The sequence below is a fragment of the Arachis hypogaea genome, chromosome 3, assembly GCF_003086295.3.
Source record: "Arachis hypogaea cultivar Tifrunner chromosome 3, arahy.Tifrunner.gnm2.J5K5, whole genome shotgun sequence".
NCBI lineage: Eukaryota > Viridiplantae > Streptophyta > Magnoliopsida > Fabales > Fabaceae > Arachis > Arachis hypogaea.
This window is the reverse complement of record NC_092038.1, coordinates 12,447,770-12,472,337: the sequence shown is the minus strand read 5'-3', so window position 1 is coordinate 12,472,337 and position 24,568 is coordinate 12,447,770. Positions and strand designations below refer to the sequence as shown.

General features: G+C 30.4%; 1 protein-coding gene across 10 annotated transcripts; it reads right to left on the bottom strand.

The window, feature by feature from the left end:
• Positions 1 to 13,974: 13,974 nt before the first annotated feature.
• On the bottom strand, positions 13,975 to 21,395 carry LOC112789535 (BEL1-like homeodomain protein 1). Of its 10 annotated transcripts, none has more exons than XM_072232396.1 (7): positions 21,146 to 21,395; positions 20,914 to 21,014; positions 19,709 to 20,663; positions 18,229 to 18,602; positions 17,042 to 17,102; positions 15,849 to 16,239; positions 13,975 to 14,969 (listed from the first exon to the last, which is right to left on the bottom strand). In XM_072232396.1, the coding sequence occupies exons 3-7, from the start codon at positions 20,600 to 20,602 to the stop codon at positions 14,419 to 14,421; spliced, it is 2,271 nt and encodes a 756-aa protein (XP_072088497.1). In that variant the 5' UTR covers positions 20,603 to 20,663; positions 20,914 to 21,014; positions 21,146 to 21,395; the 3' UTR covers positions 13,975 to 14,418. The 10 variants fall into 10 exon arrangements, with proteins under 10 accessions (XP_072088497.1, XP_072088496.1, XP_025687251.1 ...); XM_072232395.1 differs by having other exon boundaries at positions 19,709 to 20,632; XM_025831466.3 differs by having other exon boundaries at positions 14,346 to 14,972; positions 19,709 to 20,666.
• Between the last annotated feature and the right edge of the window lie 3,173 nt (positions 21,396 to 24,568).

Below are 24,568 nucleotides of genomic sequence, written 5' to 3'. Positions count from 1 at the left end.
AAGTTAGGGTGTATGCATGGTTATGGGGTATAGGATGTTTCATTGGGCTGTGATGATTGTGCCAAACAAATCGAACAGTCTGATAGGAAGAAGAATAATCGGACGGTTGATTACAGGAATCGTATGGTATATAAATAGACCGTCCGATTTACATACTGAACTCCACGTGGCTTGCATACAGGCTGCAACGCCCCCAGCATTGGCTTTCTTGGCTTCCATTTACCATTCAGTAGTCACCCTCCCTCCCCGTCACTTTCACTCTCACTTGACACTTCACTCTCCTGAGGCAGCTGTTCCTCTAACATGAGGAAATGATTCCTCTCTAATTTTTTTAACATTTAAAAAAATAAAGTACAATTTTTATTTTTAATTTTATAAATAAAACTAAAAGTAAATATAAAAAAAATAAAAAATTAAATTTAAGATTAAATATTATCAAATTTTTTTTCACCAAAAAAATTCACTCCCCCAATTTCACTGCTCTCTTTATTTTCATTCATTATTGGACCAGTAAAGTAGCAGAAAAAAAATTCAAAAACAATATCAAAAAGACAAAAAATAAAAGAAATTAATAATTAAAGTTTTATATTATTAATTATTTTAGGTATTTAAATTATGTAAATTTTTATTATTAAATATTTTAATTTAATAAAAATAGTAGTGATAATATTAAATTCTAATAAAAATATTATAGCAGTACTAATTAGAGATTAGATATGTATATTATTATTATTATTATTATTATTATTATTATTATTATTATTATTTGTTAGAAATAATGAATAAAATGGAATTCATTTATAAAATCTGTGAATAATTATTGAACTAAATGTTATTATAAATGTAGCATTTAGATATTTAATTTAAGATTAATAATTTATTATTGTGTGTTGGAATAAAATTTTAATTAATATATTTTTTAATTATATTTGTACTGGAAGTGAAAGTTATGAATTTAGTGTAGTTTAAGTAAAGAAGTATGAATTTAATAAATTATTTATAATTATTAATAATTGAATTTAGTGTAATTTAGTGTAATTTAGGTAATGAATTAGTAACACTAAATTTAAAATATAAATTTAATATATTATTTATGATTATTAATAAAGTTGGTTTTTAAAATATATATGTATAATAATAATGTTAGAAATTGGTGTACTATTATAAAAAATATATATCAATTTTATAAATAACTTATGATTATTAAAATTATTCTGATTATATAAATAGAAAATGAATAATAATTGTTATTGTAAAATAAATAGATTTTAGAGGTTGTAAAAAATATATATGAATTTTATAAATAATTTATGATTATTAAAGTTATTCTGGTTATATAAATAAGAAATGAATAAAAGTTGTTATTATAAAATAAATAGATTTTAGACATTAGAAAATATATTTTTAATGTATGTAAAAATAATAATTAGATTTATATTTTAAATTTATTTAAAGTTTATTAATTATTGGTATAAGTTAATAAATATGAATGTAAAATATTTGTACATTAGATTTAGTATGTATGTTTGAAATTGTTAATAATATAATTGTTAATTACATTATACTGGTTATGTATAATGGAAATGTGATATTGTAGGGTTTATGGATATTGACATATGACCACTTAATGTCGCAAGATCTGTACAACTAAATTGTTGAGGGATATTTACGGGAGATTGATTCTTATCACGTTTTTTTATATTGGAGTCATTCAATGTCAGTCAACAATGATTAATGCTCAAATTGAGAGATAGCGGCCTGAAACTCATACATTTCATTTTTGGTTGGTGAATGTGCTGTGACATTAGAAGATGTGGCGATAATTATTGGTTTTCTGACAAATGGTCTTTCAGTTACAGAACCGACCATGAGTAGTTTTGAGACCTTAGAGGCCGAATGCTTGCACTAGTTTAGGGTTGCATCAAAGAAGACGAATTATAAAGGAAGCTTCGTAAAGTTGACGTGGGTTAGGAGTTTTGAAAGATCGCTTAGTCTTGGTTGATGATATTCACATTCAGAGATACGTAAAGTGTCACATAATGTTATTATAATTTAGTTTTTTATGAATTTTTATTTTATCGGATACCTAATTATTCGAACCGAACTAATCCGTTCTTATTCGATTTAGTTTGGTTCGAGTACACACATAAAAAAATGTAAATCTAAACCAATCATAATTTAATTGGTTCGGTTTTAATTTCACTCCAAACTCAAACCAATTCAACCTGTAAATATTTCTAAATCTATCATTGACCAATAAATTATTGTATACACATAACAAAATTCGAACTTTCGACACATATTTTAGCAAACAAATAAAATGATCAATCAACCAAACTAAGTTAGTTTAGTGTGCTCTATATATACCAGTGATTATGCACTCTTGTAATCACCTTATTTGTTTGCGCATAAAGCATTCTCTCTGTTTCCTTTATCTCCGAACTTAGATTCTCATGTAATCTCATGCACGTTCATATTCCATTATGGAATCATCAAGTTTGGGCAAAAATTTAAGATTATTTTTCAAAGATCTCCAAGTTAAAGATACAACAATTAAAGATTCAATTGAAATCAATCCAAAAACAAGGGAATTCAATACCATAGTGAAGGAAACTAAAAGAAAGAAAGCCCAATTCAATAGAGAAATAAAATGCAATGCTCCAATAATGATAGCTCAAATTTTCATCATCTTTTTATCTTTTAACTAGTGGAGTATGAGAAATACTACTCTTCAAATTGTTTTGTTAGGATTTTTGCGGTGGTTTTAAGGGTTTTTTATCTTAATTTTTTAATTCTCTTCTTATTCTTTTTTTATATAAATTCATTTTTTACAAGTTTCTCTTCTTTAATTTTTTTACTCTTTTTTTTCTTTCCTTTTATCATCACATCCTCATTCGTATCATAAACTTAAAATGGGAGTAAATTCATATCTAAATCCAAGGAGCGTGAAAAAAGAGGAGGAGTTGGTGTTTGTGATAGAAAAATACTTCTCTAAGAGACTAGAGACATGTATAAAACTTGTAGCCAAGAAGATGTGTGTTAAACAAGAGTTAATTGCTAATAGAGGGTGGAGGATGTCAACCGGTCAATAGCACCCCAAAACCCATGAGAATGTTATCGTGGAATTGTCAGGGTTTGGAGAGATCCTGACATTTCACAACCTTAAAGGGATTATTCAATCCCACTCCTCCAAGTTAGTTTTTCTTTGTGAAACAAAAAATCAATCTCGACGGGTAAAAAAAATTCAGGGCCTGTGGCTACTCTGATTGGCAAATTGTTGATTCTTTTGGTAATGCAGGTGGACTTGCGTTGGCATAAAAGAATGATTTTGTTGTTCATATTTTTAGTTGTTCTAAATTTTATATTACTGTCTTAATAAAAGATGTCCCTTTCAATAGTGAATAAAATTTTGTAGGCGTTTATTTAAATTGTAATGAGAATATTCGGCTATCCAAGTTCCAAAAATCTCTTTAGTGCTCTCCCAACTCTAAGGTAAATCGGTTATTGTTGATGATTTCAATTTCATTATTGATTAAGGTGAGAAACTTGGTGGTAATCCTAAATCTCATTCTTCTATTGCTGTTTTTAATTACTTTAATTGAGATAACTCGTTAAATGATTTGAGAATGGTGGGTTAGACTATTTACTTGGAGTAACAGATGTAGGGAAGGTAAACTAATTCAGAAAAGGCTTGGCAGAGTACTTGTTGTTGAATCTTGGTTCCAATTATACTTTCATCCTACGGTCTTTAGACTATCAGAGACAGATTTTGATCATGCCCTTCCTTTTGGACACTAACTACCAACCGGAAAGATCAAAGAAGAGATTCAAGTTTCAATCCCGTTGGTGTGGTGAAGAACAAATTTGTAACTTCATTAGCAAGGTCTGAAACTCAGATATAGAAGGTTCAACAATGTTTAGATTATTTTAGAAGCTTAAATTGGTTGGACAGTGATTAGTTCTCTAACAAAAGAACAATACTACTAATTCTAAAAAGGAGATTATAGAAGTTTGAAGGTTGTAAAAGGTTTAGAGAATGGGAGGTTGAATCTATGACCTTTTATTACTTTAATAAAATAATCCTTTTAAACTAACTTTCAGTCTGAATCTATTTGAACTCAGTAGCAAAAATTTTATGAGACAATTTCATTTTATCTCATGAATATCAGAAAACAGAATAGAGAAGGAAAGAGAGAAGTTGACACCATCATGTATTCTGATTCAGTTGTCTTGTGCAATACAACCTACATCCATTCTCCACTACAACAGTGGTAGAATTTTCACTATAGTTAAAGTATTACATACACCAATTCCACAGGATTGACACAATCCTTTCCCATTCAAGTTCTGACCTAACTTGACTTGGCTATGCTAATTCCTAACTATTCACTCTTAGTGCTTACCCAACTAAGAAAGGGGTGCCTCATTGGTACAAGATACAAGACACAAAACCAATATAAAAAAATCTGAAATCACTCTAGGCATTTCACTCAAGTGTATCACTCAGCCTTTTTCACTCTTTGGCTTTTTCTTATGCTCTCTCTTTCAGCCTTTTACCACTCAAGAAATTACAGAAAGATATACATTGAAAGTGAAATTACAATCTGTAAAACATGAAGGAGATTGATGTTTCAACAGCCTTTGTTGCTATAAGATGAACCGGGTTGAGCAAACACTAATCAAGTTCTTCATCTTGGCGGAATGCTTCTTTCTTTAGATAGCACTGTCCAAAACGTTGAACTTTCTTAGGAAGCTCTCTATGAAACTCAGACTCAGGTTCTTTCTCCTTGTCTCAGTATGAGCAAAAATTGCTTTTTGTATCTCCTTACATGTTGCTGAAATGCTCTCTCCCAAGTCAACCCTCGAGCTTTGTGCTATACCAATTTAACTGTTCACTTTCTTTCATTAATTCCCAAATTGGAATTTTGAAACAGATCCCTTTTTCTTGACCGAAAGACATAGAACATCAAAGAAGAAAAATTTTCAATGGCAATCTTACATCTGAACCCTTGAGATACTACTTGGTCTCCAAGAAATAATCTTGACCTTTGATTCACAGCAGTGTATCTCAGAAATCACTTTTTTATATATCTCAAAATGAAGTAGCAGAGAGTTGGAGAAGGGGAGAAGAAAGTAAGATACATGTAAAAGGAAATGAATCACCTTTAGCCTATGACTTAGCTTGATGTGGTTTGATTTGGGTGATTAGACCTCAACTTTTTTGTTTAACCCTTCTCTTTCTTTCTTCTTTGATGATTGACTTAGGAACGAAGCACTCTCTCTCTTCTCTGAGTTTTGTCCGAATTGAAAAAGGAACATTGCTTTGGAGGCAAGCACTTGGAGAGATTAGCTTGAATTTCTTGCTTTGTTTTCTTTGGGCTTCCTTTGTTTAGACAGTCCACCAGCAGATTCATTTTGTTCCATAATGGGCTGCTGTAACAGTGAATTTTTTGCCTGCATCGCTTAAACAACATGATCAAAACTAATTGGGTAATCAACCCAATAAAATTAATGTTTGTCATCATCAATTATGTTAGTTAATTTATTAACTCAACAAAGTTATTTCTCTTCTAGAACAAAAATGGATATCAGGCATTATGGGAGACAGTGAATTACTTGAGTTTGAACAACGACTTGAAAAAGCATATTTGGATGAGGAACTTTATTAGAAAGACAAATCTAGAATTAAATGACTAAAGGAATGAGACCAAAATACAAACTTCTTCCATCAAACATTTAAATCTAGAATCAGAAAAAATAAGATATGGCATTTGTAGAGGGATAATGAGGATATGGCAACAACCAATACTGATATTGCTAAGGTGGTTGAGGACTACTTTAAGAGCATTTTCACATCTTCTAATCAGGTGGATCCGGGGCCTTTTTTCATAGACATCGAGTCTAAGGTTACAACTAACATGAACTATACGCTTAGATGATTTATTTTTATGGAGGAGGTAAAAAGAGCTACTTTTAGTATCCACTCTCATAGTGCACCAGGAGAGGACAGTATAACGGTTAAATTCTTCCAATTCTACTGGGGTATAGTGGGAGAAGACGTGTACCAGGCTGTGGCTGTGAGGAGTTTCTTTGTCGGAGGTAGGATTTTGAAAAGCTTAACCACACCAATATCTGTCTAGTGCCAAAGGTCCCAGATGCGAGCGATATGACTCAGATAAGGCCCATCAATTTGTCCTCTTCTATCTACAAAATTATTTCGAAGGAAGTGGTCCACATACTCTAAGGGTGTATAAACAAGGTAATTAGCCCTACCACTATAAGAAAAAAGGCCTATGGCCACGCTTTTACGAGGGTGGCAATTGAAGAGAGATTTGGCCATGTTTTTTTTTGCTACGCTTCAAAAGCGTGGCGAAAAGTGTCAATAGCCACGCTTTTATAAGGGTGGCAATTGATTATAGATTTGGCCATGCTTTTTTTGGCTACGCTTTGAGAGAAACAGGCACGCTTTTAAAGCGTGGCGACAGAGTTTAATTATTGTGTCACTTTAAAAGCGTAGCCATTTTCTACAAATCTTTTGGCACGCTTCAAAAGCATGGCCAAAATGTTCCAAAGAAAAAAATGTTTCAATTAAGTCCCTTCGAAATGACCTTGACTTGCACAATTGGCACACCCTCTCTCTTTGAAACTTCATCTTTCTCCATCTTCATGGTGCACTGGCCCTATCCCATTTCTTTCTCTTTAAAAGAACCTAAACCCTAACTCGTTCAGATGGTAGCGGTTAACCCTCTCTTCATTATCCCTCACCCTAAGCACTGATGATTAACCCTCTCGTCAGCACTCCAAAGAACATCGAAGAACCCTAGCACTCCACGAAGAACCACAGCACTTTGCGAAGAACATCGCCGACGCTCGCAATGCCTCCGTCGATGCTCCCTTCGCCGCCGCTCCCTTCTTCGCTGCAAACCCCTAACCCCTTTCCATTTTTCACTGGGCTATCAAGCCAGCAGGTAGCAGCGTCTTCATCTCCTGCGCCATCGCGTCGAGCCCCTTTGCCCTCCATCGTCGAGCCCCGTCTAGCCGTCGTCGTCCAGCGCCTCTCCCTTTCTGGGAGCCACCGCGTCTTCCTCCACTTCCTACACTACAGTCCTTTCAACACAGAGCTAGGGATCACACATCGCAAGGTTCATGGAAACTTCACAACTTTGAACTTCTGTATTTCCAATTTTTTTCTTCTTTTCATCATTCTCATTCTTCGATCTCTCCAAAAATCTCATTCTCCTCTCTTCCTTCTGTGATTCAAAGGAGTTTTGCTTAAGATTTTTTCCTTTTTTTTCCAGTGAGGGTTTTTGTGTTATGGAGAGAGCGAGCGCGCGCGCGCACGCGAGAGAGAGAGAGAGAGAATGATGATGATTTCCATTTCGAGAGGCTTGTTCGGGTGGTGACCCGCCGCACGTATAACCGCTCACGCCGGTATCGGAGCTGTAGGAGTCACCATCGTCGTACCTTGACATAATTTCTGCCACTCTCTGTCTGCATCATCAAAAATGGAGCCTCTGACTCAGGTTGGTTCTTGATTTTTTTTGTTTAATTTTTCACTGTTTTTATTTGTTTTTCTGTTCTATTCTTAAGTTCATTCTGGTTTGTTCCTATGTATTTCAGTTCTTGATTTTTGTTATGATTTTTAATTTGTTCTTGATTATTGGTTGGCATATTTTCTGTAGTTCTCTAGTATTCTCTAGGTTGCTATTCTTGATTCTTGATTTTTGTTATGATTTTTTAATGCTTCTATTTTTTCGTATTCTATACTTGAGTTAATTCTATTCTTGATTTTTGGTTCTTAATTTTTCACTGCATCTATTTTTTCATTGCTCGATTCTGCTCTTGATTTCTATTCTTGTGTTTTGTTTGCATCTATTTTTTACTGCTAGTTTCTGTTTTGTTCTTAATTCTTGATTTTTGTTGATTTTGAATTTGTTTTCTAACTTTTGAACAAATACTGTGCTAATTTCACTGTCTACATAACTAATTTGAAAACATTGGCCATTTCTTTGGAGTTATATTAAGTTTATAGACTCTAACGGATAATGAATCTGGATAAACCAAAGTGAATCTTTCCTCTAATTTACCTCATGTTTTTTACCAAGAAAGTTAATCCATACATATATATCCACCAAGAAATTCTAGTTATGTCTTTCAACATTATAATGGGAAGTTCCAAAAATGGATATGTTCATCTATCTTTTAACTATTGTAAAATATTCTTAGGTAAAATACTTTTATTTATGAATAATAGTAGAATGTCATGATACCTCTATGATTTTTCTGTCTTATTTGCCATCAGTTGACTTAGCTAAAGAACTTGTAATATCATGTTATTTTATAAAATATGTAATGTGCTGCATATCAAAGATGGTTGCTATATGTATTTTGTAAAAACCATCATTCTAATATAATGGTTTGGTTATTTAGGTCCTGCTCAGTCAGTGGTTTGGGAAGCCATGGTGCCTTCCAAAAAGGGACTTGTGTGGGTCGTTCCTAAGGCTTCTTCTGTTGAGAAGCTAACAAAAGACTTATGCACTAGTTAATTGATGAGCAATGATGTCAATGTTAATTGAGCAAAACATCTCTTTGCAAAACATCATATTCATATTTTTCTGCATTTGATTTCCTGGGTGTCAACAACGCAAACAAATTTGCCAAGCTTGTGAGAAGAAGAGAGTTCATGGCTAGTGTCCCCTAGGGAACCACCGGGGCTCTTACTTGCGCCACTTGTAGCTGCCATGGAAACTTCCATAGAAGAAAGGAACTAGCTGCACCATCCAGGTAGCTGCTATCTCTATCTTTTCTTTCTTTCTTAACACAGACATGGATACTTCAATTCTACTTAGCTTCTAAAATTAAACAAAATGTTTGGAACTACTATTGCTTCAATTATCTAGTTTTATTATTATTATTCAATTGTGGGGATTCTTGTTTTGTTATTGTTAAAGAGGAGTTTGATTTATTGACGGGGCTTATCAATGTGTAGAGTTCCATTTTGCTTTGTTATATGTTGAAATTTAATAGAAAAGTGTGGGCTTAAATGAGAGTGTTTATTTTTAGGCAGGAATATTATTATGATAAAACAAATTAAATATATATGGTGGGGATCCTAGATTCTTAGGGAAAATGTTACTTTAAGTAGCCATCATTTTGTAGTTCTATTCACGCTTTTGTCCTAAAGTAAGACCAAATTAAAATTTAATGGCAAATTTAAATTTCTTATGAAAGAAATAATTAACTTATCCCAAGCTTGATGTTATGAGAAAACTATCGATCAACAACTTGATCCTTTATCCCAACTCTAATAATATGTATTTGGATGGTAATTGATCCAAGATGCTGTCTAATTTGGCTTAATAGGGATTTATACATGAATTTAATGTACCTGAAAGAGCAAATCCAGCATCAGCTGAGTTTCAACCCTCATGGAGATTTGGAAATGGCATGTTTGCTTTGGTTCTGTCCTTTGGCCTACTACTTACAGCATTGAGAAGCCGAAAAGCAAGGTCTTGGCGGTATGGTTCAGATATCGATTTTCTTTTTGTATAGTCAATTTGTGGATTATTGACAGAAAGTTGCAAGAAATATTAAGCACTTCCATTAGGATATTCTTTAATCATGTTTCAATACTTCTTATAACAAAATTTATGCAAAGATGATATATGAGAACTGTTAAATTGATTCATATATATATATATATATATATATATATATATATATATATATATATATATATATATATATATTCATGTAAAATACTACTCAAATTGAAGACAAAAAGGACTTGATCTAGTAGTAATTAATTGATTTTATTAGTAAAAATCATAATATCTAATCAAATATATATAAATTATATTACAAAATTTACTTGGCAGGTGAGTGCAAACATGTACGGAAATGATACTTAACCGTTTTTGTGCGCTGAAAAGATTGGAGGGAACATGTACGGAAATGAAAAGTTGCTAGGTGTAATAAGGGGTTTTATGGAAAATATTTTTTTTCTTATTTCATTTTATGGAAAATACTTGGCAGTCCTGCTTTCATATTAGTTATACTAGAGGCCTATATGATAGTTAACCGCTTTAAATAGATCTTTTTTTTATATACACACTTTTTTGTTAGGTTAGGCTAGCTAGGAGATTATATGAAAATGAAAAGATTATTCAAACTTATTTTAACAAATAGACAAATACATAAATATATAAGATGCCTCTGCCATATGACATACAAACTTATTTGTACATCTCTATCGTTTCAATGTTTTGTCATATTTTGTAGTCCAGAGATCGTGCCTATGCTAGGTTGTACACAATTTCTCAGAACAGTGCCTTAATATTGAAGTAAGTCTTTCTATTTTTGAAGTTTCAAATTTTATACATAGCTGCTGATCTATGTATGTTTTCTCTGACATCATGAGTTCCTATGGAGCTTGTTATTGTGAGGTGGATTTCTACTATGATGATCAAAGACATGCTATGTAATTCTAGTTGAGAGATTGAATTTTAGTTGTTAGTTAAGGAAATTTCTAAACATGTTTTTTGTTCTCTTGTTAATTTTGCTATTCCTGAATTGCATATTTTGATTGCTGTATGAGCTGACTGTTTTTTTTTTGCCATAGATCACTGTACTGTTTATGCAAAGATGGTGTAGTGATCAAGCACTTCAGAAAGCAATAGATTATGCTTGTGGGAACGGAGCTTTGTAGTGCTATTCTCCAAAATGGAGCTTGTTACCAACCAAACATTGTGCTGATGGTGTTGAATTGGAGTGAGGTGGGAATTGGGATTTAGGTGGGTGTTGAATTGAAACTCTTTTAACTATAAATTGTGCAAATTTTGATATGTTTTAGAGATTTATTTGTTCTTTATCAAAATATGCATTTGGATAGTTTAGTTTTAGAATTTGAACTCGAAATTTATTTTGTATTTGCGTATTAGTTTTTTAATGTATAACACAATTATAACAAAAATTATGTCACTAATTAGGCTTTGATTTGTCTTGTAATAAAAATTGCATACTATATTATAGGTTTGGTAATAAAAAAGGACTGAAAAATTATATTGTGCAGCGATGAAAGTAAAATCAGAAAAAGAATTTTTTTTAATTTGATAAGGCTATCGCCATGCTTTAAAAGTGTGGCCGTATCTCGCTATCGCCACACTTTAAAGGCGTGGCCCTATCTCGCTATCGCCAAGCTTTAAAGTGTGGCCATATCTATCTCTATCGCCACGCTTTTAAAGCGTGGCCATATCTATCTCTATTGGCATGCTTCAAAAGCATGGCGATAGGTCACCAAAAGCGTGGCAATAGAGCAACCGCCACGCTTGCAGTTGTGACCCTTTTATAAGCGTGGCGGTAGCTCAAAAAGCGTGGCGAAAAGTTATCGCCACGCTTTTTTCAGCTTTTTGCCACGCTTTTATCTTGTAGTGTACTCAAAGTGCATTCTTGAAAGGTAAACTTAATTTTGATAACATTCTTATAGCACACGAATGTATGCATTACCTTAAACAAAAGAACCGAGGCTTCGAATACGAAATGATACTCAAGTTTGATATGAGTAAAGCCTACGATAGTGTGGATTGGTATTTTCTATGGTTTATTATGAAAAAGTTGGGATTTAAATCGAGATTCATTGATTGGATTTGTCAATTATTGACAACCATTTCTCACTCTGTTATTGTGAAGGTCAACCCTATAATTTTTTTAAACCAAATAGAGGCATCTGTCAAGGTGACCCTCTATTCCCTTTTCTTTTCTTCTTATGTGTAGAAGGACTTTTCTTCTTACTACACAAAGTAGATCAAAACAGTTTCATTTGGAGAATTCAGATAAATAGAAGATGCCCAACTATAAATCACTTACTATTCGCTGATAATTTCATTATATTCGATAAAGTCTCGAAAAATAGTTGTGCCTCTATTCTAGAATTATTGGAATCTTATGAGAGTTTCAATGGGCAAAGAGTTAATATTAATAAATCAGCCCTGTTCTTCAGTAATAACACTCTATAGCTAATTAAAACCTCCCTAGCAGTCCAGCTGAATATTTCTCACATAGGTGCACAAAATAAATATTTGGGTTTACCTTTCCTTGTCAACCGCTCCAAGAAAGCTACCTTCAACTCAATCAAAGATAAAATTCTCAAAAAGACATAAGGATAGAAAATGTGCTAGTTATCTAATGGAGGAAGACAGGTATTACTCTGAGTAGTTGACGAAGCCATACCAATATACACATTATCATGTTTTAAACTTTCGAACAGCTTGCCAAATGAAATTCATATTATTCTAACCCGGTTCTAGTGGCGACTACAAGGTTTTAAAAGATGAATGGTTTGAATTAGCTAGGATAAGATTACTAGGCCTAAGAAAGAAGGTAGGCTTGGTTTTAAAGATCTCAGGGATCAAAATCTGGCTCTTTTAAATAAATAATGCTGGAAAATCGTGACTTAACGTAACTTTCTTCTTTCTAGAATACTTAAAGATAAATATTTTCGATTTAATTCTATCCCTATAATAGAGATAGGAACCTTGTCTTCGTAGGGTTGGTAAAGTATTCTAGAAGGGAGGCGAGTTGTGGAGAAAGGCATTAGTAGAAAAGTAAGTGCTGGTAATATCCGAATCTTCAGTGAACCATGGCTCCCTCCTCCTTACCCCTTTACTATTCTTCCATCTGCGGCACTACTATCAGATAGTTACCATCAGTTATAGGTGAAAGACCTGTTTTTGTCAAATAAACAGTAAAATCAAATATTAATCTCAAACCGTTTTTCTCCAGAAATTGCTTAGTGAATCCTCTCTATAACCCCTAAGAGAAGGTGAAGACACAATCCAATGGGTTAGGAACAGAGTAAAAAAATATGATGTTGCATCAAGGTACATGATTACTTACCAATTTTACCATACCTCCATTGAATTTTGTCCGAACTTCATGCAACAGATACCAGTTTGGAGTCATTTATGGAAGTTGAAAATCCTTCATAAGATTTTGCTCTTTGCGTGAAAAATTCTTCATGGTAAGCTTCCTGTTCTACTTCTCATCCACCAGCGATTTCTATTCATTCTGGCAACTTATCCAATCTGCAAGTCAGCTCCAGAATCACTCATGCATTATCTATTTTTCTATGGAGATGCTAATATATGTGGAAGAAGAGTTATTTGGTTTATCTCATTCCAAACCATAGATGTTCCTTATTCTTCGATTGGTGGAGGGATTCGATATTACAAATTGGATTTTAAGGAACAAACCCTCAAAGAGCTCGACAAATTTTGATTATTGCTTGGAATATTTGAAAGGAGAGGTGTCGGCGAGTTTTTAAGCATGTTTAGGAGCTTCCGAAAAAAGTGCTAGTAACATCGCTTAAGTTGAACCAAGAGCTATCTATTTTACGTTAAACATAGTGCCCTAAGATTTCTTTCCTATGTGCTTTTTTATGTTATTTTCTTCTTACAATTTTACCTGTTCGTAAATATTTGAGATTTTTTTTTGGTTTTTTGAACATTATATTTATTTTTCTATTGAATAATATCATTATTATCTTGAAAAAAAAAAAAAAACTTTCATCACCTACTTAAGCCGTGTGACCAAAAACCATGTTCTTATGAGCCACAATTTCTTTATACGTTGTATTGTATGAATTGAAATTATATTTATGACATTTTTTTAGTATATATCATTAAATATATACATTTTTATTATAAACATAACAGTTTAATATTCTCTTATTTTTTTTATTCATGGTTAATATTAAAAACAAAAACTATATACATAAAGCGTATAAAAAATAGAGTATATAACATTTCTTGCGTAAAAATGCTCAAATCATCATGCAGTTAATAATGATAATAGTTTAAATAACCAAATAAGTGTAAATTATCATATATAACATATTCCGGATATTTACATAAACGTCCAGAGAAACATACACTACCATTCATAACCTGGCTAAATTCCGCTACCATTTATAACAAATAAAGCCAAAGCAAAGTATATTAGAAAGTATATATGTAATGTACTATTTTAATTTACTATAGTTTTCATCCTTACATGATGAAGCAAACTTAAACTTAATTACCCTCCCACATATAGCTAAAGTCTTCCAAGAAATCATCACGTTATTCCAAAATGTATGTAGTAGTTGATTCACAAAAATAAACGAAAAACACGAGAAGTAAATTACTGTGCTAACACTCATATATCACAGATGACATAACTAATTAACTCAAACTAATTAAAAGAATATATCGAGCATTAAATTACATACACGACTAACAATTTTTTTCTTTGCTCTAAGATATATATATATATATATATATATATATATATATATATATATATATATATATATATATATATCAACCTAAACTTTGAGAAAATTGTGATCTCCAATAATAATAATAATATCTTAGGTTGCAGCTAGGCCACAAAATCACGCAACAATTGATGAGAAGCAAACCTCTTGGGATTTTGCATGTCAATGTTGTTGTTATTATGATCATAACTTGTTCCTGAATGAGAAGAAGGTGTTGTGGCATTGTTCTTCATTCCACAAAACTCGTCATCATTGGTTGCTGCTTCAATCTCGTGATGATGATGATGAATCCTTCCTCCTCCCAAATGCATGTTGTGTGAGGAGAGAAACCCTACTTGTTGCGATGGAAAGTTATTGTTGGTGTTGTTGTTATCACTTGGTGGAAGCCCTAGAGTGAGTGAAACACCATTCCCATGGAACCTTGGAGCCACCAATTGTTGATGGAACCTTCCAATGTCATCCATGGAGAATGTAGTAGAACCATAACCGCTACCGCTACCGCCGCCACCGTCGTGGTTTTCATTCCCAAAAGAAGCCATTAAAGGGTAACCGTCTTTATTAGGGTTCCCTAATTCAATTCCAAAATTGACGTTGTTGTTGTTGCTATTTGTCTCTCTTATCGGCTTCATTTCCATGTCCACAGAAAGGATGCTACCTGCTGGAGTAGACTTTAATTAGTTTTTTGAAGTACATTATTCATGTTTTACGAAGATAATAATTAAAAATAATTTAATTTATTATATTTAAATAAATTATTTAACATAATACATTTTAGTATTTAAGATCATTTTGACATGTAAATATCTTTGCATGATGAATAATAGTCTTAATATATATGCTCTGAACTTTGCATACATGACACTTTATTAGCGGTATAATTATTTATGTATTTTTTTTAATAGTTTAAGTTTTTTAAAAATTTAATTTTATAATATAGTATTAGAATTTTTATAATTTAAAAATTTAAAATTTAATCTTTGTTAGACAAGGAAGTAAAAAAATTTAATATAAAGCTAGTTTAAAAAAAATTATGCAAAAAATTCATGTAAACTTTAAAATAAAACTCTTGTGTAAGAGAGTGTATATTAAAAGGGAAAATATGAGGAGCCAATGAAATATTTATACAATGTGTATAATGGAGGTTTATGGAGTATTAGAGATATAATTATTAGTGTTACATTTTTCCATCAGCTGAAGCTTTTGGGATGAATGGTATCATGACATATTGACATGGTACTAAAGCGCTAGATCCGAAAGGTCAAGAGTTCATTTTATATTTCAATAGCCCATTGTCTTTCTAGCGGGATCCATATTAAAAATATAATTATTCAAATGTGTCTCGTATTAATTTTAATTTTTAGGAGTGATTTTATGACAAATTTTTTATTTACATTTTTAAAGCATATAATTTAACTTGTTTGAATTTTTAAAAATTTAGGAAACAAATTGTGCATAAATCAAAGTTCAAAGGGTAAAATACAATTTCTTGAGGAAAAAACAGGAAAAACAAAGAAGAAGAAGAAAAGAATGGTACCTGGAGAGTTCATAATCTCATGATGAGGATTCCTTAGATTCAATGGAGATGTTGAGATTGAATTGTTATTGTTGTTGGAATTTGGTGAGATCTCAGTCATTGGAGTAGTGTTGTTTTGGTTGGTGTTTAAGTGGTCAAGTCTAATGGCACTACTACTACATGGTGGTTGTTCTAATTGTGATGATGATGATGACCATAATTCCTTGTTTGATGATTCTCTTATTAGCTTCTTCTTCTTCTTCTTGTTGGTGGTGGTGTCAATGTCATCATCATCATCATCTTGGGAGCCATTATTGTTGTTGTGTTGTTGATCCTTAATTTCTTCTAAGTACATTTCTTCAACCATTGGTTTCCATAGCCTAACTCGGGCATTTATAAACCAGTTTGATACCTGCATGTATGCATTACAAATTACCATGTATGTCACAAATCTAGCTAGTTCTCAAAAACATATTGATATATTTTTAGATAGTATAATATTTTGAGTATTTATTTTGTTTGGTATATTAGGATAACATGTATTTATTCACTATTGAATATATAAGATGTGAAATTTATTATATTTTATTTAAATCACATATTGCAAAAAAAAAGAGTATGTGTTAATTTATACAGTGAGAAATAGAAAACTAATACGAAGAACATATTTTTAGCTACGTAATAATTATCAAATTATCAGTTAACATGTGTAGAAATATTTTGGTGCTCAATCTCAGAGCAGAAGGGAGAAAAAATCATTTAAACTTTTAAAGATGTAAGATAAAGTGTTAAATAAAACAATAAAATAAAATGTCATTTTTTTAATATGAGAATATATAATGTTCTTCAATATAATGGCGGTTAAATTTGCCATAATAATAAAAAAAATGACTATGTTAGATATACATCAAAATCAGTCACTAAAATTGATTATCAATATAAAATATAAAATATAAATGCACATCAAAAATAAATTAAATCATATATATATTTATATAAAAATATATTTATAGTTGATTTTAATGGTCAATTTTAATGTTCGAATAGTATTTTTGAATAACAAATATTGAAGCTGTTCTCATGGAAAAAGCAAAAGCTTTTATTTGGACATTTTATGCTTCAAAACGGAAGTGTATATAAATGGTGTGAGTGCTCAATATAACTAAACGATGGAATCACTAATAAAATTGCTTCATCGATTGAAATATATATACCTGGCTCCGAGTAAGTCCAGTTTGTCTTGCAAGCATAACCTTATCGGAGTCCTTTGGATAACTGCAAAAGGCCACAAGTAAAAACTCCTACTAAGTTATTGATATACATCAATGAGAATAGACCAGTTGAAAAAAAACAAAAATAAGAAAAAAAAAGCTCAAATTATAGTATTTTATAGAAGAAGTTATAACTGGATTTGGTTGGAGTAAGAGATCTGTTTTTTATTTATTATTTAATCATTTATCTTTTTTATAATTTTTTTTATTACACATACGAATAACTAATCAACCATAGATCTAAAATTTATTTAAAAGTTTATCGTTAGTCAATAAATTACTATATATATAAAACAGAATTTAAACTTTCGATAATTGTTTATGCTGAGGAGTAAGCTAATTGTTTTTTTTTTTTCTATTTTTTCTTGTTTCCTTATAAAATATTTAAAATAAAAACAAAGCACATTCTATGAAATCAATAAACACATTTTTATTTTATTCTGTTCTCTACTTGTCCTATCAACAAATTTTGGTGGTTAAAAAGATAATAATGTTGTTAGTTAGCACCTTCCTAAGAAATCAAGAAAAGTAAAGTTTTAAATTAATTTGTAACTACAATTGATAATTCAAACGTTTCAATTATTCGTCAACCAATTCTTTTTATTCCTTTCTCACTTTTAGATAACGATTAGTTATAATCAATAATTTACGAAATCTAAATAAGAGAGAATAGCACTTATTTTAGATTCAAGAATTTTTTGTGCTGTAACAATAATAATAATAATAATGTTGTATATGTATTTAAAATAATTAGAAGAATAATGAAAAGTTCGAAACAAATAGATAGGTTTAGAAATGTAAGTATAAAAGTAAAAATTTATTTAACTTGTATTTTCAATTTTAATAATTTTTGTTTTTATAATTTTATTAAAAATTAGAATAATTAATAAAATTTTATTATTTTCTGTTTTTTCTTCTTTCCTTATAAAGTACTTAAAATAATAAAAAAAATCTTTAAAATCAATAAACACAAATTTCTTTCACTTTGCATATAATAAGTTTGATGAAAACTCTGGTAAAGTCTGGTTAAATGAAAATTTAGTCAAATCAGTTAAATCATTTAATGCTTTCAGATATCAACTTCACATGAAGTCGACTAACTTGAGTTTCCACCGATAAATTTTACTTACGGGTGAAGAAAATGTTCGAAAAGCCAAGCTTGAAGAATAGAAACCGCTCGTTCGGGCAATCCTCTTTGTGGTCTCCAAGCATTGTGTTGTATCATTCCCAACTGTTGAAGCGCCCTTTGTTGCCGGAGATTGTGATCAATGAATCTAAGCCTTGAACCCTCCATTTTAACTCCCATGCAGTTGTCTTCACCTAGCGTCTTGCCCGTCGTTTTGATCTGCAAACAAATTGCATCTTTTAGGCACCGAAATTGCTTCGATATTGTCTTCAATGCAAGTGCTGTGTATGCTCTTGCAGCTCCATAACCAGCTGCTTCCTCAAATGATGACGTCACAATTTGCATTTGTTGTTTGTACTCTCGGTATCTTTGCTCCACCTAATAATTCCAAACACAAATTAAAATTTACATAGTTTTCATCAAGAATACCTATTTTTATAAGCGTCATTTGAATAGTCATTTTAGAAAAAGTTAAAAATAATTAAATAATAATTTAACATTATTTATAATTTTACAATTTTATCTTTTTATTATTTACACTTCAAAATACTGCTCTCTTTCATGTTGAGAAGAACTAAGAATAGTATGATAGAATGTCATTGATGACTGAAAAGTAAACGATGTTTAATTTTGAGATGGTTTCATGAAGGAAGAAAGAAAATCGGACCCATATAATATGAAGAAGGCCTCACTTAGCTTTTTACAATAACCCCTTCCTCAAATCTCAATCAATAATGGTACAGAGATTTTACATAATCATCAAACTGACCCAAATGGGCCCAAACCAAAAATTATTCTCTGACATTCACCAATTCTAATCAATTTTTTTCTTTTTAATTCTTGTCATCGTTTTCATTTACCCTACACACTCTTTTAGGAAAAACAAGTAAAAGAACTTATAGTCACTATTAATTCATGTCAATCTCACACTTCTCTATGGCTCTATCTATTGCATTGTCGCATTCCCTATTATCATTATTTCTTCTTTGGTTACCCACTTACCCGAAATTAATGAGGGACCCCCTTCACAAGTTGAATCATACATAAATTATTTCCAAGAAATTGAACCAACACAACCCGGAACAAATGATAAAAAACAATCCACAGCACAATTACGCGACACTTTACCCACCTTTTAAGATTTTTTAGGGTTTAACCCCGTCAAAAATTAATTTGTCATTCACTAATGATAAATTGTTGTATATGTAATACAAACTTCAAATTTTCAATACTTAACTACACAACTAATTTAAGTGTATTATGATGATTATTAGATAAAAATTTAAGTATAATTAATTTTATATAAAATTAATAACTCATAATCTTTAGATGGCAATCAACTATCAACTTTATATAAAATTAATTGTATCTAAATTTTACAGTTAAGATATAAAGTAAGCATTTAGAGATTAGTTAAATAAAAACAATTATAAATTCATGTGTATCCAATCATTATATACATGCATGTAACTTATTATTATTACCTCATCAAGCATGGTAACAAGCTTGGACTTATTCATATGAAGTTCTTGTCTTTGAGCAGTGTTGAGTTCACTTCCTTCCTTGTTGTCACCACCACTATTTTCACCGCCGCTGCCGCCACCACTTGATCTATTATCATCACCGCCACCATCAGACGTGGATTCAACATTTTTATTCCCTTTCATCTTCTCTTTATTGTTGGAATAATCCACCTTATTATCGTTACCCACGTTAACGGCTTCATCAAGAAGCTCCTGTGCCGCTTTCAGAAACTTGGATCCAAGTACAACACTATTCAAAGCCCCACCGGCGTTGGAAAAAGACCTAAACGGAAGTTGTTGAGAGGAAAGACTAAGTGACAACCCTTGCGGATGATGATGGGATTGATGGACTCTCGCTCTATGAAATTCCATTTCTGTTGTTGCAGTTGTGACTGTATGTTCCGAATAATTATTCGGAAGAACAGTCACGGTTGCTGCAACAACAGAAGAAGAGGAAGAAGAAAGATCAGTTTGATCCATGATGGATCTCCAATTGTAGTGATGAACACGTGGTGTGGGCCCCACAAAGCCATGGAAGCCGGAGATCTCATTGCCACCGCCGGCAGGTCCTAGGATATTATTTGAAGCAACTCCGATAATTTGTTGTTGGGGCGGCGCGTGAGAGAGACTTGCAAGGTTGAGCGCGTGGGGAGTAGTAGTACTGTTGTTGGGATTGAGGAAGAGCATGTTTGGTGTTGGATTTTGTGCGGTGTCAGAGGAGAAAGGTACGTAGTTGTTTGGATTCATGAGGAACAGTGTCTGCAATCCCCCTCCTTCTGCGGAAGATTGATGATGATGAATATCCGAACTGCCACTGTTGTTGTTATTGTTGCCGCCATGAAAGTACGTTGCCATCTTTTTCTGTTCTCTGTGATTCTTCTTCTTCTGTACGGAAAGCCAGACAGAGAAACAGAACCTGCTGTGACATGATGATAATAACAGAAATCATGATGGAAAAAAAAAAGATATTAATAGAAAATCATTTTTCTTGCTTATTTATCTGCGAGTGTAAATTTATGTGTATTAGTTATTTTTAAATAAAATTAATAATTAAAAATTATTAGATAATAATTTTAATAAATTCATCGAATTATCTAATGATTTTTAACTATTAATTTTATATAAAGATAATTGTATTTTATTTGTGTCTTGATCTGTGCACACACCTTAGCTTGGTTTGGATTTGGCAACACTACAAGTAGTGTATGATTAGAATATCAGTAGTTGTGTTGTTGGATCTCATCACTTGTTGTGGTACTTGCAGATCCTGAAAACCAATCTAACATATTAAAGAATTGAAAAAGTAGTAGATAAGAAGAGAGAAGGTTGAATTTGATGTGATTCATGTTGTGATTGATGAAAAACGAAGAAGCAGTTGAGAAGGGAAGGTGTCCGTACCATTTTGTGAATGGGAAAGAAAATAAAGAAGCGTGGTGATTTGAGGATTGAGAGGAAGGTAGAAAGGTGCTATCTTAACTAGACAAAGTGTCCATCTCTCTCTCTCTCTCTCTCTCTCTCTCTCTCTCTCTAATAAAGCTATCCACCCTTTTATTCCACACAGAGAGATTCAAGGTTTCTGCTCTCTTTCCATACTTTGATAGATAATGTAGTCCATGTGTCTCAACTATTCCCTAATATCTCCTCCAACTCTTTTTTTTTTCTGATTTTATTATATATATTAAAAGAATATGTATTATTAAAAGAATTTGATTGTTATGTTGTAAAATATAGATTATTCTTATAATTTATTAATTATTTTATTAAAAAATATATAAGCTAATATGTATAAATATATACAAATATACAACAATTATTTTCTATATATGTTTATGAAAGGTTTTTGAAATTCTTTATAAATCTATAGGATACTAATACTACTTTTTTGATCTAGTGTATAATTTAAAATTTGTTTTCAAATTTTAGAAATAATTATTTTTAGTTTATTACGAGACACCTGATAATTTCAACCACATATATTATAAGAGTATTTACATTCTACCCTAATAATTTTCTTAATTTGTTATAATTAAGAAAGGTGGACTAGAACCATAAAATCTAACACTAAGTAGTAGTTATTTAGTTTGTTTATATGTCATATTATTAGGGTTAATAATTAAGGGCATTATATATATGCAACAGATTTTGCATTTAACCTGCTAATTAAAGGTGTTGGGAATTAATTTTTTACTCCCAAACATATCTATGTCAAGAGCTAAAATCCATAAACAAAAATAAAATAAAAAATTGAAAACCAATATTTTCCATACAACAATTAATCAACATTTTTTTATTTTGGTTTTTTCTTTCTTTGCCTTAATTTTTTCGTTTGCGATTTTGTTTGCCCATAAAAAGTAATTAATTTTTAACAAATGGAGAAAAAAAAAGTAAGATTTTCGACCACGAATGAAATTTTTAGATCAAGACTCTCTAAAATAAAAAAGTTGATAAAATGATGAGTTAATCTTTTTTAAATTAGGTGATTTCTTCGATACTCAATTAATTTGAGGGTATTACATACTTTTTTTACATGTTTCAATTAATTGGTGACATGTGTATTCATTAATTACAATCAGTAAATAAATTTTTTATTTTTAAAAATAAAAATTAATAAATTTAATATATGTATAAAATACTTTATATATGCATATCTTAATAGTTAATATACTGTACATACATTTAAGCATGGTTAAATCAAATCATCATATGTGTTAAACTTTAAATAAATTATTTTAAAGAGAAAAAAAATGAATTAGAATTGGGCTGTTGTATATACTGCTGAAGAAAGAGGAAAGAACATAGAACCCTAATCTTTTTCATCTAATTTTGTCTTCTCTCTTTTCTATATTCACAAAAAAATTCGTTTTCGTTTTTTTTCCTCTCCTTCACTCTCAGGATATACCTTCTTTTTTCTTCTTCTAATTTTCGAAAGTCATCGATCTTGTTGCTGTAACCCAGAACAATCAATCGTTCTTTTTATTGTTCTCTTTTTTTTCTTCAATAAAAACACAGAAGACGAAAACGATTTTTTTTTAATATAGAAAAGAGAAAAAAACGAAATTAGATGAAAAGAATTAGGTTCTATGTTCTTCCCTCTTTCTCCAGCAACATATACAACGGTTTAATTCTAATTTTTTTAAATAATTTATTTAAGGTTTACCACGTATGATGGTTTGATTTAATCGAACTTGTACAGTGTATTAAGATATGTATATATACAATATTTTATACATGTATTAAATTTATTAATGTTTATTTTTAAAAATTAAAAATTCATTTGTTGATTGAAATTAATGAATACACATGTCACCAATTAATTAGAATATGTAAGAAGGGTAAGTAATACCTTTAAATTAATTGGATATAAAAAAAATTACCTTTAAATTAATATAGTAAGACACACATTTCATAAAAAATACAATATTAATAGTGATTAACTCTTCATTTTATTACTTTACCAACTTTTTCTCTTTAGCGGATCTAAATTTGAGATTTTTATAAGAGACTTCTACTATGTCTTTGATTATAAATTTATCATGCATAAACTACCTACAAGACCATTGTCTTCCTCTTGCCACCTATGATAGCACTTTCAATAAATTGCCACTATTTACTGTGTTAAATTTTTCTTTTCATTAATGATAATAATAATAATTTATTATATATTTAAATTTTAATATACATACAGTTTTACCTTTTACTTTTTTAAATATAAAAAGCTTCATTTTGTTAAAAATTAATAATTAATATTTAATACTTATTTAGTGATTCAATTAATAAAATTAAACAATGATATACCATATATATATATATATATATATATATATATTTCTGATTTGAGATAAAAAAAAATTTGGTTATTTTTATAAACATGGTAAATATTATAATAAAAAATATGATAGAACTGGCAAATTATATATACTGAGCAACTACTTGTATTTGTTAAGCAATAATATAGACATACAGCTCGCAAGTTATTTTCTTGTTCTGCTGTACACTCTATTACTCTTACCTATATTACTATATATCATAAATTAATCATCCACCATTTAAATTTTAGTATTACTTTTCTTTTCTTGATCTCTGTCTTAAATATTTCTTTTTATTGATTAATTGAATCGATCTTTATAAACTTCTGTCATTCAGCTTGTTTTTAAAAGATATTTTTTATTATGAAAGTTATCATATTATTTTATGTTAAGATTCATTATGTTATAATTTTAAATTAACAATATCTTTCGCTTCGAAAAAGAAGTTTAATATATTTGTTATTTACATATTCTCCTATTATTGTAGTATACTATAAAAAACTACTTTTAGTAGTTAATAGTATTATGGTCACTTTTTTTTTGTTAATTTATTTTTTGTGACAATTATAAATATGGCACTATTACCATATATTATAATTAAAAGTTATAGAACTTTTGTAACCATTAAAAAAAGTTTTATCAAAGATGTTAATAACTAAAATCTTTTAACAATAAAGTATAAGATGATTAATATCTAATTGTCAATAAATATATATTAGTAACTATTTCTATTGCTGCTAAAGGCCAGTGGTGGTGATTTGTTTATTTGTACTCTATATATAAATTGTTGACACAGTAATAATACAATACAATATTTGTATATCAGAAATTAAATAAACAATTTTATAATCAATTATGAATATTAAATTTTGAATTAGCATACAATTTTTAAGAATGACAAATATTAAAAAAAAAATATAATTGGTTGAGAGAGTAAATAAGAAAAGAAATTCATTTTTTAATATATTAAATGCATAAAAAACTTAAAACAAAACGAATATCTACTTTGTATCTT

Bases quoted from the DNA above. Each gene is read 5' to 3' on its own strand.
- LOC112789535 (XM_025831466.3), bottom strand. From the start codon at position 20,602: ATGGCAACGTACTTTCATGGCGGCAACAATAACAACAACAGTGGCAGT. The intron at 18,603-19,708 runs GTAATAATAATA...TGGAATTATTAG, and splicing joins TTGTTACCATGCTTGATGAG to GTGGAGCAAAGATACCGAGA. The intron at 16,240-17,041 runs GTATATATATTT...GCATACATGCAG, and splicing joins CTGGACTTACTCGGAGCCAG to GTATCAAACTGGTTTATAAA.